Source organism: Symphalangus syndactylus, chromosome 14 (assembly GCF_028878055.3).
Source record: "Symphalangus syndactylus isolate Jambi chromosome 14, NHGRI_mSymSyn1-v2.1_pri, whole genome shotgun sequence".
Taxonomy (NCBI): Eukaryota; Metazoa; Chordata; class Mammalia; order Primates; family Hylobatidae; genus Symphalangus; species Symphalangus syndactylus.
The window spans coordinates 117,223,926-117,242,173 of NC_072436.2; the positions used below are offsets into that span (position 1 = coordinate 117,223,926).

At 53.7% G+C, this 18,248-nt stretch overlaps 1 protein-coding gene across 9 annotated transcripts in view; it reads right to left on the reverse strand.

Moving 5' to 3' along the window:
- CRAMP1 (cramped chromatin regulator homolog 1) overlaps positions 1-18,248 on the reverse strand; it is a 66,347-nt gene that overhangs the window by 19,537 nt on the left and 28,562 nt on the right. For 8 of the 9 annotated variants that reach the window (XM_063618413.1, XM_063618415.1, XM_063618411.1 and 5 more), the window contains 5 exons: positions 18,023-18,071; positions 6,122-6,207; positions 5,568-5,691; positions 3,432-3,513; positions 1,739-2,854 (listed from right to left, as the gene is read on the reverse strand). In XM_063618413.1, coding sequence (XP_063474483.1) covers positions 1,739-2,854; positions 3,432-3,513; positions 5,568-5,691; positions 6,122-6,207; positions 18,023-18,071 — 1,457 coding nt within the window. Of the gene's footprint in view, positions 1-1,738; positions 2,855-3,431; positions 3,514-5,567; positions 5,692-6,121; positions 6,208-16,280; positions 18,001-18,022; positions 18,072-18,248 lie in introns of those variants that run through there. The other variant, XM_063618417.1, reaches the window with a different exon arrangement.

The window sequence follows — 18,248 nt, forward strand, 5'->3', positions numbered from 1 at the left end:
GCATCTCCTGATCTCTGGGGCTCAGGCCTTTTGGGGTGCTTCTCACAGCTCCACCAGGCAAGAGACAGCACAGGGCCAGGTGGCCCCACACCTGAGCTGCATCAGGCACCTGTCTGTCCAGTCTGCCAGGCCCACTCCAAGTCAGCATCCCTAACTAGCTCCCAGGGGATGGGGATGCCTTTCCATGTGAGATTCCTACCTGCTCTGTGTCCCAGAACTGCTGCCTGCCCTCTCAGGAGCCTACCCTGGCCCCTTCCCTGGGGCACCCAAACACAGGCGCCATGTCTCTCCTCAGCCCCTCCCATGAGCCCACCAAAAGCCAAACCTGAAAAGCCTTCTAAAGACACTGTCTTTCTCCTGAAAAGCCTTCTAAAGACACTGTCTTTCTGGTCCCTGCTTACTCACCCTGGTGTCCCCCCCTACACTACCCCCGAGCCACTTTCACCCTCAGGCTTGGCCTCAGAGGTGCCTGAGGGTCGGGCTCAGTCTCCATCACCCCTGCAAGAACTTTCTTTCCTCCAGCCCCCTTGATGCTCCCCAGGCAAATCTGCACATTCCTGCCACCTGTTGATGGACCAACTCTCCAGGGCAAGCCCTGCACGGGTTGGGGGCGGGAGCGGAAAACCAGCAGGAGGTGTGGGGAATGCAGGCAGAAGTCAGCATCACTCAGAAGCTGTAAGACGGCCTGTGTGGAGCAGCGGGTGTGTGGGGGCTCATGAGCGCCCGAGTCCCGAGTCCCCCCAGCACAGGGACATGTGAGCCTCACACACATTCTGACCATGAAACAGCGCTAACGGGTCCACAGTGACCTGCAGCTCCTGCCCAGCTCATCCTTTGAGCCCCTCGCTCATGTCCAGCAGCTCGCCAGCCCCTAAACATGCCATTTCAGGATGGATCTGCCGTGGGACCTTGCTCTCTTGCACCCAGAGATCCTATCGTACTTGGGGCTGTGGGGTACGATTACTCCCAGCAACAGTGCCTTCTGCACCCCATCTGTTGGCTCCACCAACTGGCCTCCCTGTGGTAAGGGACCCTTCCCTAGGCTCAGGGACCACCCACACACTGCAGGGACCGTCCTGTCTGGTCTCCAGCTCCAATATTCTGCTGCGACACCACATCCCTGCTCTTCTGTGACAGCCTCTGATTTTGCCACATCTGCACAGCAGCTAGGATGGTCTTTCCAGAGCAAGAACTACACCCATCATTCTCTCTGTGGAAACCTGTTAAGAGTGATTAGATAAGCCAGAAGGCTAGCTCGGCTCCAGGCCTCACTCTGTCATCCTCGGTCCTGTGCACACTGTCCCTTCAGCTGCATGATTGGGCTTGGCAGACTCCCAGGAACACGAGGAGGCTCACAAGGTACTGCCTGCCTGTTGGCTGTCTTCTTCCATGCCCCACACAGAAGACAGCACCCAGGCCACTCATCACTGCACTTCTGGAACCGTGCACGTAAGTGGGGACACTCATCAAGTGCCCGACGATCCCTCCTCGAGGGAGAGGGATGTGGTCTGTGGAGAGCCTCTGTCTCCTGGATCATTTGGGTCCCTGCCTCTCCCCCTTCCTTGAGGTCCTGCAGGCTCCTGGCCCCCTGCCACAGGACCCTGTCTCTCTCATCTGGACCCCAACCACGCTGGCCCTAGCTACCCAGCAGGGAGCCCTCCAAGGCTGGGCTTGGGCCCACCAGAGGGCCACTTGGGCCCCTTGGGCCACCAGAGGGGCTGGGCTCCAACCCACTCACCAGCTTGGGGTTGACCTCGGTAGAAATGAGCTTCAGGAGGCAGCTGAGGAGGCGCTGCTTGTGGAGGGTGGTGGGCGGGCAGCCGGGGCGGGGGTCCTGGCGGCTGGGCCCCAGCCAGTCGTACTCCAGCTGCAGCTTGCTGGGCTTGCCCATCATGAGGTAGACTTCGGCTAGCGTGAGGCTTTCGGAGGTCTGCAGGTTCCAGCCCTCCTCACGGAGCTGCTGAGCCAGCCGGCTGGCGGGGACCTCCTTTGGGGGCCTGGTAGCAGGCTGTCCCTGAGGCGGCGGAGGCTCCACGGGGCTCCCCTTCTCCTGGAGCTCCTCTGCAGGTGCATCTGCCAAGTCTTTAGTGCAAACATCCAGCAGGAGCCCGGGGCCGGGCCTTGGGGATGGGCCAGTGGGAGCAAGGTCAGCAGACTCCTTGCTGACAGGAGCCAGCACCTCTGGGGAGGCCGCCCCACCCGGAGGGGGCTGCTCGCTCCCAGGCCGTGTGTCCGCACAGCGGCACTGCTCGGGGACAATGAGGTCCTGACAGGACTTCAGGTAGCGGGGCAAGGGGTCTAGGAGCGAGAGCTCGTCCTCCAGGTCTGGGAGCTGGCCACAGGCACACGGCAAGGCCCCTGGCTCCCGGGTGGGACTGTCCCTGCCTTCTGCAGGGGTCTTCTCAAGACATGGCCCGGTGTCCTGGTGCCTGGGAGGAGGCCCATCAGGAGCGTCTGGGCTGCTCAAGCTTAGGGCAGCCCCCTCCCCAGGGGCGCTTTCGGGGGAACTCTCTCCGGAGCTCTGCGAGGCGTCAGCCGCAGGAGGGGGCCGCCCCACACCCTTGCCCTCGGCTCCGCTCCGCGGGCATTTCACCTGGCCCCGGGCCGTGCCCTGCCCACTCTGGATGCCCAGGATCTGGGCTGGGGGCAGCACGTGGGCGTCCTTGGCACTCTGCTTGCACCGGCCGCCCTCCTGCCAGTGCACTGTGCAGAAGGCCTTGGAGTGCACCACGCGAGCCACGCCCGGCAGCGGCGTCAGTGTACAGTTCTCGCCTGGGAACAAGTGCAGTGTCACCTTCTCCTGCGTTGGTGCGGAGCATGAGTCCTGCAGCTGCCGTTCCTCGAGTGTCTTCCGCTGAGTGCCCGTCAAGGAAGGCCCATGCTGACTGGCACTGAGGTCGGGATGCTTACCAGGCACACAGGTACAGACACGAGCCATGCTCCCCACTGGCATCCCCCAGGGTATAAATCATGCCCCCAACCCAGAGCTTTCCTCACACCACTACCCAACAATGCTGACCTGGGCACTTAGTACCTTCAGGAAATTCACACCTGACACGCACCAAGCCTCTGTGGGGAGCGGGCAGGGCCGGGAGCCAGCCATGGATGTGAAGAAGGCTGGGCTGACCCTTGGTCGTTTTGCTCAACCTGCTGGCAGGAATGCTTTGGCCACACCCCGTGGGCCAGACACAGGCCACTGACATCGTGGAGAGCTCGCTGTGACTGAGTTCTAGCACTGCAAGGCCACAGAGGGGGCTCCACACCCAGGGAATAAGGGGCTCCGGGTTATGGTTCCAGATGTACGCCATGTCACGGCATGGCTGTTCTGCCCACGGGGACCATGACGATGACAGGCACAGGGAGGCGTGGTCCATCTCCGGGCAGCGGAGGCAGCGCAGCCTGGACGGTTTGCTTTAGCTGGAAAAGGATACAACTCGTACCTCGTGGAGCGCCCACTTCTGCTTCAAGAATTCGATGAGGCTGGAGACCTTTCGATGTAGCTCCACGATCATCCTATGGAGACGACAGACAGGAGGAAGTGAGGTTCGCAGAACAGGGAGGAAACCATCTGAAGAGTCGCGAGGCTGCTTACAGCAGGAGGGTGCCAAAAGAGACAAGGGACCTCCGGAGAGGCACCCAGGAGCGGGCGTCCGCAGGGCCCTTGGCTCCTGTGGCTAAAAACCCACCCTTCCAGCTGTGATGGCCAGAGATTCACACAGAGCTAAAGAAAACAACACAGAGATCCCAAGAATTCTTTGCCAGCAAAAGGTCTCCGCCAGGGCGTGGACGCTGGCGCACAGCCTCTGCCTAGTCTACGAGCTCCTTTTGGCTTCAGGAAGGGCGGGCCTGGACAGTGTTAATACATTCTGAGGAAGAAGTACACGAGCAGAAGGAATGAAGTACTGACGCGCTATGATGGGTGAACCTCGAAAGCATCACGCCCAGTGAAAGATGCCAGGCCCAGAGGCCTCTGAGTGTGATTCCATTTCTACGAAACATTCAGAGTAGGCAAGTCCACTGAGACACAAACAGGACTGGGAGGTGCCAGCGGCTGTGGGAGGGTGAGAATCGAGGAGTGAGTGCTAAGGTGCACGGGGCCTCTTCTAGCGTGATGAAAATGTTCTGGAACTGGACAGAGGTGGTGGCCATAGCACACTGTGATTTGTGTTAAATGCCACTGAACTATACACTTAAAAATGGCTAAATTCACCAGGCATGGTGGCGCACATCTGTAATCCCAGCACTTCGGGAAGCCGAGGCAGGAGAATCACCTGAGGTCAGAAGTTCGAGACCAGCCTGGCCAACATGGTGAAACCCTGTCTCTACTAAAAATACAAAAATTAGGCAGGTGTGGTGGTGGGCGCCTATAATCCCAGCTACTCGGGAGGCTGAGGCAAGAGAATCGCCTGAACGTGGGAGACGGAGGTTGCAGTGAGCCGAGACTGTGCCATCTGCACTCCAGCCTGAGCCACAGAGCAAGACTCCATCTCGGAAATAAAAAAAAGAAAAAAGAAAAAAAGGCTAAGTTCATTTTATGACATGTGAATTCTACCTCATTTTTTTTTTTTTTTTTTTTTTTTGAGATGGAGTCTTGCTCTGTCGCCCAGGCTGGAGTGCAGGGAGCGTGATCTTGGCTCACTGCAACTTCTGCTCTCCACGTTCAAGCAATCCTCCTGCCTCAGCCTCCCGAGTAGCTGGAATTACAGGCACCCGCCACCATGCCCGGCTAATTTTTTTTTGTATTTTTAGTAGAGACGGGGTTTCACCATCTTGGCCAGGCTGGTCTCAAACTCCTGACCTTGTGATCCACCCACCTTGGCCTCCCAAAGTGCTGGGATTACAGGCGTGAGCCTCCATACCTGGTCACCTCAATTTTTTTTTGTTTCTTTGTTTTTCAGACAGTCTTGCTCTATCGCCCAGGCTGGAGTGCCCTGGCGCGATCTCAGCTCACTGCAAGCTCCACCTCCCGGGTTCACGTCATTCTCCTGCCTCAGCCTCCCAAGTAGCTGGGACTACAGGTGCCCGCCACCCTGCCCGGCTAATTTTTTTTTTTATTTTTAGTAGAGATGGGCTTTCATGGTGTTAGCCAGGAAGGTCTCGATCTCTTGACCTCATGATCCACCCGCCTCGGCCTCCCAAAGTGCTGGGATTATAGGCGTGAGCCTCTGCACCCGATCACCTCATTTTTTAAAATGTACAAATGGAAAAGGGTCCATTTCCACAGTGGCACCTTGTGCATATGCGAGCCACACGTCTCCAAGAAGCGGGTGGGAGAGGAACTGTATGGGCCTTATTGGGGGACAAGGGGAAGGCTCTGCAGCTCCTCTTCTGACTGCGACATCCCCTCCATGGCCTGAACACTGGCTGGGCGATCGCTGCCCAGGTACAGGACTGCAGCCCAGTGCTCCCTGGACTCCAGTCGCCTCCACACTGCTGCGTCCTCCTGTGATGACAGAGCATGGGGTGGACCTGCTTCTCTTGGAATTTCCTTGAGGGAAACTCACACACGTTGCTTCCAGTCCTGCTCAAACAGTTGGGACCCCGCTGCGTGCCAAAGGCCATGTTACCTGAGGCGTGGGTTCTGGGCAAGGCTCTGCACGCGGGCCCAGGCGTGGTTGTTCCGTGGCTGCAGCTCTATAGGGACTTTCAGAGGCAGGCGCACTGGCTTCTGGTCCTCTTCATCACTCAAGCCTGCAATGCAGAGGAACCATGAAAGTTTAGTGCAGACCAACCTTAAGGTAGAAAACCAAGGGCTTGGTCAGAAAAACCAGTGAAATCAGCTGTGAGCAGACGGCCTTGCAAACAGACGCAAGGAGAGCAGAGAAACCCCAGCGAAGAAGAAACTCCAATGTGGCTGCTCAGGGGCTTGCAAAGGCCACAGACCGGTCCAGAGAGGCCGTAGGAGACTCAATCCTGACAATCTCCGACCACTCTGCTGACTGCTGTCACGGCTCTGAGCTCAACTTGACTGAGTGGACGAAGGCAGCATTTCAAGTTCAAGAGTGGTCCGTGTGCAGCCCTGGGATTAAGCAGGGTCAGACACAAAGCAACCGTGGCGGCAACCCTGTAGCTCAGCCTGCCTGTCATTGAATGGACACCACGGGCACCGCCATTCACCTACCATCCGGATCGCACAGCTTCTTCAGGGCCCGGCACATGGGCGCTTTGATCCGCAGGTTCCGCCCTTTGTAACGTACAGTGGTGGCCCTGGGAAAAGAGTTTCGAAGGAACGCTGAGGCCTGTGAGTGAACAGAAGGACAGAAGGGCCAGCACACGGAGAGGCGCTGAGCCAGGCCAGGTGGGGCCTGGCCAAGCATCCACCCCAGCCTCTCGAGCCCGCGTAGGACAGTGGGAGGACACAGTGACAAACAAGAAGTGGTGACTCTGCACATCCTGCTACTTTCCTGACCACACCTCACACTCCAAGGGACACCTGCTGTTTACAGAAAATGTGCTGTGCCCTCCTGCCTTGGTGACTGGCTTGGCACAAGCTGATGTCCCAGGCCTGGAAAAGCCACTGTCCTGGGGTCCCCTCAGATGGCCACCCTTCTCTCCACTGCCCCAGCTCTGTGCAGTCCTCCCGCTTTGGGCCCTCACAGCAGAAGCTCTCAGTCCTCCTCCTCATGACCTCTCAGTCTACCTCTCCGTGACCTCTCAGTCCACCTCCCCGTGACCTCTGTGTGACCTAAATCCACCTCTACATGACCTGTGACCTCAGTCCACCTCCCCATGACCTCTGTATGACCTCAATCCACCTCTACATGACCTGTGTGACCTCAGTTCACCTCCCCGTGACCTCCGTGTGACCTCAATCCATCTCTAGATGACCTGTGTGACCTCAGTCCACCTGTGACCTCTGTGTGACCTCAATCCACCTCTAGGTGACCTCTGTGTGACCTCTCAGTCCACTTCTCTGTGACCTGTGTGACCTCAGTCCACCTCTCTGTGACCTCTGTGTGACCTCAATCCACCTCTAGGTGACCTGTGTGACCTCAGTCCACCTCTCCTGACCTCAGTCCACCTTTCTGTGACCTCGGTGTGACCTCAATCCACCTCTAGGTGACCTCTCAGTCCACCTCCCAATGACCTCTGTGTGACCTCAGCCCACCTCTCCGTGAACTCTATGCGACCTCAATCCACCGCTAGATGACCTCTGTGTGACCTCAGTCCACCTCAACGTGACCTCTGTATGACCTCAACTCACCTCTAGGTGACCTCTGACCTCAGTCCACCTCTCCGTGACCTCTGTGACCTCTCAGTCCATCTTTCCGTGACCCGTGTGTGACCTAAATCCACCTCTAGATGACCTCTGTGCGACCTCTCAGTCGACCTCTCCATAACCTGTGTGTGACCTCAGTCCACCTCTCCGTGACCTCAGTCCACTTTGTTGTGACCTCTGTGTAACCTCAGTCCACCTCTGTGACCTCTGAGTCCACCTTTTCATGACCTCTGTGTGACTTCAGTCCACCTCTCCGTGACCTCTGTGACCTCTCAGTCCACCTTTTCGTGACCTCTGTGTGACCTCAATCCACCTTTCCATGACCTGTGACCTCTGAGTCCTCCTCTCTGTGACCCCTCAGTCCACTTCTCCGTGACCTGTGTCACCTCAATCCACCTCTCCATGACCTCTGTGTGAGCTCAGTCTACCTCTGTGACTTCTCAGTCCACCTCTATGTGACCTCCCTGTGAGGAGTTTCTGATCTGAGAGAAAAACCAACTTGAATTCCAAGGAATGGACCCCAGTCAAGACATGGCTCTGGGCAGCGGCCCACTGGCTGGTGAATGACGACAGGCTTGTGTTTTACAAAACGCTCAGGGCATGTGTATCTTGTTTTTACGGCTTTCTGCCTTAACCAATTTTAGCAATTCACCAACTCCCAGTTGCACACATCAGGTAGGAGAGTTGCTGCTTCTATATTTGCTGTTGCTATTCAATTTCTAAGAAACAGTCTATGAAAAAAGCTACAGAACACATACAGCGTGATTCTAAGGATGCGTAAAAAATACATATTCATCTCTGTATGTATCTATATTTGTACCTGTACACTTACTTATGTAAATTCACTAGAAAAAAATTCAGAAAGACACACATGAAATGACTGTAAGTGGTTAGCTTTGATGAGATGAGCAGGATGGGGTGGTGAAGAGGGTCTTACATTTTATCTATGAATTGTTTGAAAATTGCTTAAGACTTATATTTATGCATTACTTGTATAGTTTTAAAAAAATCTTATTCCAATACAATGCTGACCAAAATTAGAGATCAAAATGTGAACAAGAGTCTGAAGCGAGTGCTGCGTGGGAGGGACTCTCCAGATGACTCCCGCAGTTTGGCTGAAAAGCAGCCTCTGCTGAGGGCGTCTAACGGAGACAGCCAGTTCTGGCAACCTCAGACAGGAAAAAAGGGTGACACCACAATCTCCATATCCCAGTAAACAAAGCTGCAATCCCTTTCCTTTTAAAAGGGTCCTAGCTCTAATTTCAGCATTATGCAGTCTCAATACCCCACACAGATTTTACCATCACCCCAAAAACCTAAGGCTTTAATCAAGTGTCTAGGGCCAAACAAGCCACGTACGGTGGCTCATGCCTGTAATCTCAGCACTTTGGGAGGCCAAGGTGGGCAGATCAGCTGAGGTCAGGAGTTGGAGACCAGCCTGACCAATATGACAAAACTCTGTCTCTACTAAAATTACAAAAATTAGCCGGGCGTGGTGGCACGCACCTGTAATCCCAGCTACTCGGGAGGCTGAGACAGGAGAATCACTTGAACCCAGGAGGCCGAGGTTGTAGTGAGCTGAGATTGTGCCACTGCACTCCAGCCTGGGCAACAAGAGTGAAACTCCATCTCAAAAAAAAAAAAAATAGTGGCTCATGCCTACTATCATAGGCTCAGCTCTTTGGGAGGCCGAGGCGGGCAGATCACGAGGTCAGGAGATTGAGACCATCATGGCTAACACGGTGAAACCCCGTCTCTACTAAAAATATAAAAAATTAGCCGGGCGTGGTGGTGGGCACCTGTAGTCCCAGTTACTCGGGAGGCTGAGGCAGGAGAATGGTGTGAACCCAGGAAGCGGAGCTTGCAGTGAGCTGAGATGGCGCCACTTCACTCCAGCCTGGGCAACAGAGCGAGACTCCATCTCAAAAAAAAATAATAATAATAAGGCCAAACAAACAGTGACGTCCCAACTGGCAGAAGGGCAGGAGCAGCAGCTGGGTTTCAGTAGCTATGGAAGGCTCAACAATCCCTCGTGCATGGCAGCTACTCTTCTATCTATCCATTGACCGTGCCTATACCCACCCACTCATGTGTCCATCCATCCATCCACTCACGTGTCCGTCTGTCCACCCACCCAACTACTGACTGAGTGCCTTCTATGCTAGGAATCAAACACAGGATACCAAAGGACAGAGCTGAGCCTTGGAAAGCCTAACTAAAGAGTCAAGAAGACGGTAGAAAAAAAGCTTCCATGCCCTCACCCCCTTTCTGTCTGTACAGATTTTGTCTTGAGGGATAATTTGGAGAGGATGAGTCCCCAGAGAACATGTTCTACTGAGACAAAATTCTTCTTTTTTTTTTTTTTTTTTGACATGGAGTCTTGCTCTGTCGCCCAGGCTGCAGTGCAGTGGCATGACCTCAGCTCACTGCAAGCTCTGCCTCCCGGGTTCACGCCATTCTCCTACCTTAGCCTGCGGAGTAGCTGGGACTACAGGCGCCTGCCACCACGCACGGATAATTTTTTGTATTTTTAGTAGAGACGGGGTTTCACCGCGTTAGCCAGGATGGTCTCGATCTCCTGACGTGATCTGCCTGCCTCGGCCTCCCAAAGTGCTGGGATTACAGGCGTGAGCCACCGCTCCTGGCCTGAGACAAAATTCTTAAACCACCTTAACCCAGCTGAAATACACACATAAGTGCCACAGCAGTTTTATGAACATTAATGATGTCAGAGTAGGTCTGCAGCAGAAGGAACCAGGGGAAACATTGGTCAAAAGCAGTCATTAAGCATGGAAGCATGGAGCATGGCGTCAATTCTTTTTTTTTTTTTTGAGACGGAGTCTCACTGTGTTGCCCAGCCTGGAGTGCAGTGGTACAATCTTGGCTCACTGCAAGCTCCACCTCCTGGGCTCAAGGGATCCTCCTGCCACAGCCTCCCAAGTAGCTAGGACTACAGGTGCCCACCACCACCCCTGGCTAATTTTTTGTATTTTTAGTAGAGACAGGGTTTCTCCATGTTGGCCAGGCTGGAACTCCTGACCTCAAGTGATTCGCCAGCCGCAGCCTCCCAAAGTGCTGGGATTACAGGCGTGAGCCACTGTACCCGGCTCGAGTCAATTCTAAAATAATCTCCTCCAGTGAAGTGCTCTGGAAACAAATGGACGTTTCCGCTCACCGTTTTTTATTCCATCTGCCCCAAAACAGTGGTAGGCAAGATTTAAACAGCTGGCAGAGCTGTGTCATGTGGCACCTGTGTTTTCAATAATCACATTTTCCGTTAAACTGCTATTTTGTGACTTCCTTTTTTTCCTTCAATAAAACTAAGTGCACCCTTCTGCATTCATATGGAACCATTCTGAGATTATAATCCTCCGTCTTTTTCTCTCAAATGGAAGTTCTACGACCGACTTGAGGCTGTGGCACTGAACAAGATGAAAAGCCATGTTAAAGTGCGGAAGCCAGGAGGACCCTTAGGCCTGGTCACAGTTCCGGGACGTGGTCCATACCTCCCCACCCACGCATCAGCCTGGAAGCTGTAAGACAGGCTAAGACTTCCCAGACAGGCCCGGCACAGGGGTTTAAGAGGTGCTGTCTATAGAAGAATCACAAGCTGACCTCTAAGTGAGCCCTCAAACAGAGGCTCTATTTACACCCCTCCATGAGTAGCTTTTTTTTTTTTTTTTTTTTTTTTTGAGACAGAGTCTTGCTCTGTCACCCAGGCTGGAGTGCAGTGGCACGATCTCGGCTCACTGCAAGCTCCGCCTCCCGGGTTCACGCCATTCTCCTGCCTCAGCCTCTCCGAGTAGCTGGGACTACAGGCGCCCGCCACCATGCCCGGCGAATTTTTTTGTATTTTTAGTAGAGACGGGGTTTCACCGTGGTCTCGATCTCCTGACCTCGTGATCTGCCCGCCTCGGCCTCCCAAAGTGCTGGGATTACAAGCATGAGCCACCACGCCCGGACACTTTTTTTTTTTTTTAAAGGCAGAGTCTCACTCTGTCGCCCAGGCTGGAGTGCAGTGGTGCCATCTTGGCTCACTAAAACCTCTGCCTCCCAATCCAGGGCCTTAGGCGATTCTCATGGCTCAGCCTCCCGAGTAGGTGGGACTACAGGCATACACCACCATACACCCGGCTAATTTTGTATTTTTAATACAGACGGGATTTCACCGTGTTGGCCAGGCTGGTCTCAAACTCCTGGCCTCAAGTGATCCACCCGCCTCGGCCTCCCAAAGTGCTGGGATTACAGACATGAGCCACCACGCCTAGGTGAATAGCATTTCAGAATAGAAGTATCATTGCAGAATAGAATAGCATTTCTGAATCGAAAACAGAGTAATTCCTCTATGTATATGGGAGCCTGGCTTTTGTTTCTGATAGATTTATTTTCTTCTCTGCAAAGCCACTTGATAAATCTAATAAGTATGTGATAAACTTATGCCTCTGGGTCTGTGAACAACGTAGTAAGCTTTCGCTTTAGTTTAGAGCTTTACTCAATTCATTTAGTCTTTAATTTAATTTTACAATTCTAAAACCAAAAGAAGATTCACAGTTAATCGAAACAGGTCTGCATGAGAGGTAAGGGCGGCAGCAAGTCAAATACCCCAATCGCTTTTGGGCTGAAATCCAGGGGTAGCCTCCCACTGGCACTTCAGTCATTTTTCCAATCTCTCACCTTGACAGGTTTCCCTGTTTGATCGTAAATACAAACGTCTGCTGGTCAAAGAATGGTCACAAAAGTTGACAGAACAGAAGGTCCAGAATGGACCCACACGGTACAGTCAACTGATGTTTGACAAGGATGCAAAGGCCACTCAGTGGAGGAGAGACAGTCCTTTCAGATGGCGCAGCTTGACACCCACAGGCAAAAAGCAAAGCTCCACCTAAACTTCACATGGTACACAAAAGTTAATTCAAAGCAGATCATGGATTTAAATGTAAAACTAGAAAACTTCCAGAAGAAAACACAGGGGCATATCTCTGTGACCTTGGGTTAGGCAAAGAGTTCTTACATGTCATATTAAAAGCATAAACCATAGAAGAAAACAGGGACGGACTTGACTTCATCAAAGCAAAGGACTTTCACTCTGTGCAAGACAGTAAGTGAACGAAAAGACAGGCCACAGTCTAGGAGAAAGTATTTTCAGATGGAGTATCCGACAGAAGACTTGTGTCTACAATATACAAAGACTTCTCTAAACTCAGGAAGAAGAAAACAGGCACAAGATATGAACAGGCACTTCACCAAAGACACACAGCAAATAAGCACGAGAAAGACACTCGGCGTCATGAGTCATCAGGGAAACGCATCAAAACCACAGCATGATGCCACTCCACACCTACTAGGGTGCCTTTAGAAAGACAAACACCCCGAACGCGCCGAGTGCTGGGGAGTGTGGGAAGCAACTGCAACTCCCTTGGAAGAGTCTGGCAGCTCCATGTAAAGCCAAACACACACTCCCACCTCCTCCTCCTGGGGACCAAAAACCATACTCACACAAAAACCTGGAGGCAAAGCCTGGGCACTTCTTCATCAACACTAAGACACTGCAAACAGCCCTGGGTCCTTCCACTAGGAAGGGATAACAGAGTGCAGCATGTCGACACTGTGGAACACGACTCAGCAGGTGAAAGTATAAGCTGTAGATCCACAAGTCAACACAGAAGAGTCTCGAGGGTATACTGCTGAGTGGGGACACCCATCTCAGAAGGCTGTACACCACGATTCCCTTTAGATGGCTTTCTGGAAAAGGCAAAATTACAGGGAACGGAGAGTGGCGCAAAGGGTGCCTGGGGCAAGGTGTGGGGGAGGGACAGAAGGGGACTTGGGGGTTGCTGGCAGTGTTCTATATCTTGACAGTGGTGGCAGCTACACAACTCTACGAATTTGTGAAAACTTCTAGGACTATAAGTGAAGAGGCCAATCTACAAAACCAAGCCCAGGATGATTCCAATGTGATGACGACACTCTGGGAAAGGTGCAGCTAGACAGAGTGGGAGGCCAGTGGCTGCTGGGGTGCAGCTAGAGAGAGTGAGACCAGTGGCTTCTGGGGGCACTAGGAAGCAACAGGCAGAGCACAGGGTGTTCAGGGCAGTGAACTGCCCCCGTGTGACAACAGAAGGGTGGGCACATGTCATCACCCATCTGTCCAAAGCCACAGAAAGCACACCACTGAGTGGGCCTGTAAGTAAACTACAGACTCTGAGTGATGAAGAAGGGTCAAGGAAAGTTCATGAGTTGTGATAAAAGGACCACACGAATGCAAAGTGTTAATTACACCTGTAATCCCAGCACTTTGGGAGGCTGAGGTGGGAGGATAACCTGAGGTTGAGAGTTCAAGACCAGCCTGGCCAACATGGTGAAACTCCATATCTACTAAAAATATAAAAAATTAGCCGGGCGTGGTGGTGGGCGCCTCTAATCCCAGCTAGTTGGGAAGCTGAGGCACGAGAATCGCTTAAACCTGGGAGGCAGAGGTTGCAGTGAGCCAAGATCGCGCCAGTGCACTCAAGCCTGGGCAACAGAGCAAGACTCCATCTCAAACAAAACAAAACAAAATAAACCAACAAAGTGTTAATAACAGGGGAAATCATGTGTGGGGCAGGGGAGGGGCGTAGTTCTGTACACAATTTTTCTGTAAACTTAAAACTGCTCTAAAAACTAAAACGTTTCAAAACAAACTTCTATAACTGTATGACAAAAAACAAAAAAAAAGAACGAAAGCTAAAATATTAAAGCAAAAAATGGGTCAGGTGCGGAGGATCATGCCTGTAACATCAGTGCTTTGGGAGGCTGAGGTGGGAGGATCACTTGAGCCCAGGAGTTTGAGACCTGCCTGGGCAACATGGCGAAACCCCGCCTCTATTTAAAAAAGCAAAGAAAGAAAAAGAATGTACACACCACACGGCACCACCTCCAACAGCATCCCCATCTCTTCTCCACAGGGAACGAGCACAGTTTTACCCAGAACGAGAGGCTCTACTGCTGCAAACCCTCCTGTGCTCAGAGCCGGGACTGGCCCAGCCCTCCAGCCTCAGCTCTGCACTCTTCCTCTCCCCTCCCCTCCTGAGGCTTCCATGACCCAGTTCCTCCTTCCCACCTTCCTTTCCCTGGGCCAGGTGATTCCCCAACTCTTTGTGTGGCCCCTGATTGCTTCTTTCTTTAAGACCTTGGCCACCACCTTGGAAAAGCCTTCCCTAGATGCCCCAGGCAGGTTCCCTTCCTGCCAGTTGCCATGTCTGCACCCACCTGCACCCACCTGCCACGTCAATTTCATGATAACTTCCATCCCCAGTTACTGTACATGTCTACACCACACGCTAAGGTGACCCGCTCAATGGACACGCATCAGCTGCCACACCACAGCTGTCACTGCTGCATAACCAGCACCCATTCGTGTGCCAGACACACACAGGCACCCAGACATTTCTAGAACCAATGAACACACTAATTAGCAGCCCTTCTGCCTCAGATCTCTCCGTGGGTGCGGACAGAAATCTTTCCTTGCTGGTACCATGCTGTTCCAAACCTTTTCTCCGTGTCTCACACCTCTCTGGAGGATGACAACACGACAGGTGAGGCTGGGGCCCAGAGAGTCAGGTGAGCATGGCCAGGTCCCTTAGTGCAGGCCCCCACTCTCGCTGGGGCCTCACCCAGCACTCGGTCCAGGAGTCAGCACCGCCTTCACCTGCCGTTTGCCAAAATCCTTGGCTACACGGGCAAATTCTCCATCAGCGCCCACACCTGAGCTCACCCTTTCTTTTGCCACCTGCCCAGTCTTTTCCAGACAAGCTGGTAGCCAGGTGAGCTACCTCGACACTAGCTTCTTTAAGAAAAAGGGGGGCCGGGCGCGGTGGCTCACGCTTGTAATCCCAGCACTTTGGGAGGCCGAGGCGGGCGGATCATGAGGTTAGGAGATCGAGGCCATCCTGGCTAACACAGTGAAACCCAGTCTCTACTAAAAAATACAAAAAAAAATTAGCTGGGCGTGGTGGCGGGCGCCTGTAGTCCCAGCTACTCGGAGAGGCTGAGGCAGGAGAATGGTGTGAACCCGGGAGGCGGAGCTTGCAGTGAGCCGATATTGCGCCACTGCACTCCAGCCTGGGCGACAGAGTGAGACTCCGTCTCAAAAAAAAAGAAAAAGGGCAATCAATCTTGCCATCCTGCTGACAGGCCCACCGCCTAGGCCCCCACTCAGTCATCTCAGAGCCCCTCCACTGTGGGAGCACAGCACAGGATGACAGCCGACACTCAGCCATGCCGCCTTCTGGCCAACATGCCCAACATGCGGCCTGGAGGAGCTGGGGACCCACGCCAGCCTCTCTCTTCATTTGGTTCTCAGAGTGGCAGATGGCACGACTGTAAATGGCACCAAGCGTGCTGCATAAGCTCATGACGCATTTCAATGCCGCTGTCCACGCACCTGCTGCCTGGGAGGACGAGGCTGGAGGGGCGTTGCCACACATGCTACTGAGGACAGACATGGCCCAGGCCCATGCCTGCTTCTTGCCCTTCCCTCGGCAGAACCACTTGAGGGTTTTTTTTTTTCTTTCTCCTAGACAAAGTGTTCCTCCGTCACCCAGGCTGGAGCGCAGTGAAGCGATCTTGGCTCACTGCAACCTCCGCCTCTCGGGTTCAAGTGATTCTCCTGCCTCAGCCTCCCAAGTAGCTGGGATTACAGGCATGCACCACCACACCCAGCTAATTTTTGTATTTTTAGCAGAGACGGGGTTTCACCATGTTGGCCATGCTGGTTTTGAACTCCTGACCTTATGATCCACCCTCCTTGGCCTCCCAAAGTGCTGGGATTTCAGGCGTAAGCCACCGCGCCCGACCAACCTGAGGGTTCTTTATACCAGAAGGCACTTCCCCTCTGCACACTTTAGCGAGCACCTCTAGTCCTGCAAGCCACAACCCCGTCATCACTCGGGAGACTACACTCTATCACACAGCCCATAATCAAAGCCCCCCAGTTGTCCCTAGAATACCCTTTGTAACCATTTCCTTCTCTTTTCCTTCCTTCGTTTTTTTTAAAGGCCCAAGACCTCCACAAAGCTACTACCTGCATTTGTTTGTCAAGTGTCTCCAGTCCCTGGGAACTCCCTGTGCCCGTGTCGTCAGAAGTAATCTATTTCTTAAATAAGTTCTCCTGCGGATGGCGCTGCAGATGCCCACCACGCCCCTGCTGAGCAGCACATCTGTGTTTTGGCAAAAGGAACACTCGTCGGACAGGCCACTCCGTGCACTGTCCTCAAGCATAAAGCAGAGTCCAGAACTCTGGCTTCATTCCATGAATCATGGAGGAAATGAAACAAAAGGTGAAATAAGATTTGCCCCAAGTCTGGATCCTGGGGCAGTGTTTTCCCTCATGGGACAGCCCCTTGCCTACTGGTCAGGTGACATCAGAAACCAAGGAAGCCCTGGATCTTGGGCCTTCTCAAGACTGTTCCTCCAATGTGCCAGTGCTGCTCAGGATAAGCCAGATACTGCCTGAAAGAGGTAGAGCAGGAGCGAGAGTGGGAAGGAAGCAGGGCTCTGAAGCTGGGAGGGCGCCTGGGCAAGGCAGTGAACACCCTCCCTATGGCCGGCAGCCCCTGGCTGTACCCCAGACCCACTCTGGGAAGTCTGTTCAGTGTTGGGGCAAGCTGCACTTTCTGGTGGCTGTGGTCACCCAGTTACAGTCGTGGGCTGCAGGCTGATGGCAGCTCACACACAGCCTGGGAATCATGCCTGACACCTGCTGTGCTGGGACTGGAGGGAAGGCCTGTGCTGGCCCAGCAGGCACTGCTCCCACTGGGGCAGGGAGGGTTCCCAGGTCATCAGACACAAGCCTGGGGGAGAAGGGCCAAGGCGAAAAGCAACCAGAGGTCCAAGGGTGAAATGCTATGGACGGAAGAGAGATGGGTAAGGACTGCTGAGGAGTGGCTGCAAGGGCAGGGCTCTGGGGTGCGGGTGGCACACCCACAAGGATCGGGGCCGGTTGTGCAGACCCAATATCTGGGGTTCAGTGAACTGGGAGCAGTCAGCCAGACTGCCAGGATAGCTCTGGTGTGGTCAGTGGGCGGGACAGATGTAAGATGGGATGGCTACCAATGAGGACCCACACCAGGTGAGAAATGCACATGCACAGAACCCCACCAGGCTGTGCAGTGGGAACCCCCAGGCTGCAGAGTGGGGACCCCCCCCCAAGCTGTAGAGCAGGGAACCCCCAGGCTGTAGAGTAGGGTGGTGGGGCCCTGCCCTGGAGTGCAGCCCAACAGCAGCAACTGGGCAGATGTCGATTGGACCACCAGGGGCCCGGGTGTTTGTGTGGCCAGGAGAGCATGTGCCCTCTGGGAGTCAGGGGTGTGAGGGGAGGAGAGTGGCCAGTTGGAGACAGAAGCATCCGGGGCACAAGAAGGCAGGGAAGCTGTCAGAAGTGGCCCAGGACACGACAAAAATGCAATGGAAAGGAGAGGCCCTAGAAGCCGGGGACCAGCCCCACAGCACGCACAAAGGTGGAGGAAAAGAAGCACAAAAAGCAGGGCCCTGAGGGCTGCGTTGAGACCACAACGCCCAGCCAGAGACCCTCGGGAAGGAGGAGGCCAGAGAGGGCACTTCCTTCCCTCCCCGGGGCAGGCACAGGCTCCGGGCACAGTCACCACTCCCTGGACCAAGCACCTTTTGTTGGGACTGAACACGTAACTGAGAGGTTATGAAGTTTTAACTCGGAAGGTCCTCACTGAGCATTTCAGCTTCTTTATTTTAGAGAATAAACACAAAACACCCAGAGAAGTGATGTTTCACATGGAAACTGGGACTTACCCAACCTGAATGAGTTCATTCAGCTTTGTTGCATTCTTGTCATCCATACCTTTAAATGGAAAAAATAAATAAATGAGACCATGATGTAGTTAGGAGCAAAGCCACTGAAGATTCCCATACAATTCTGCTCAATATAGACTCAGATCCCATTACCGAATGTTAGAGCTCCTCTGGAATAAACGCCCTACAGTAGCTGCAGCCCCTCCCTCAAAGTCACACCTTCAGG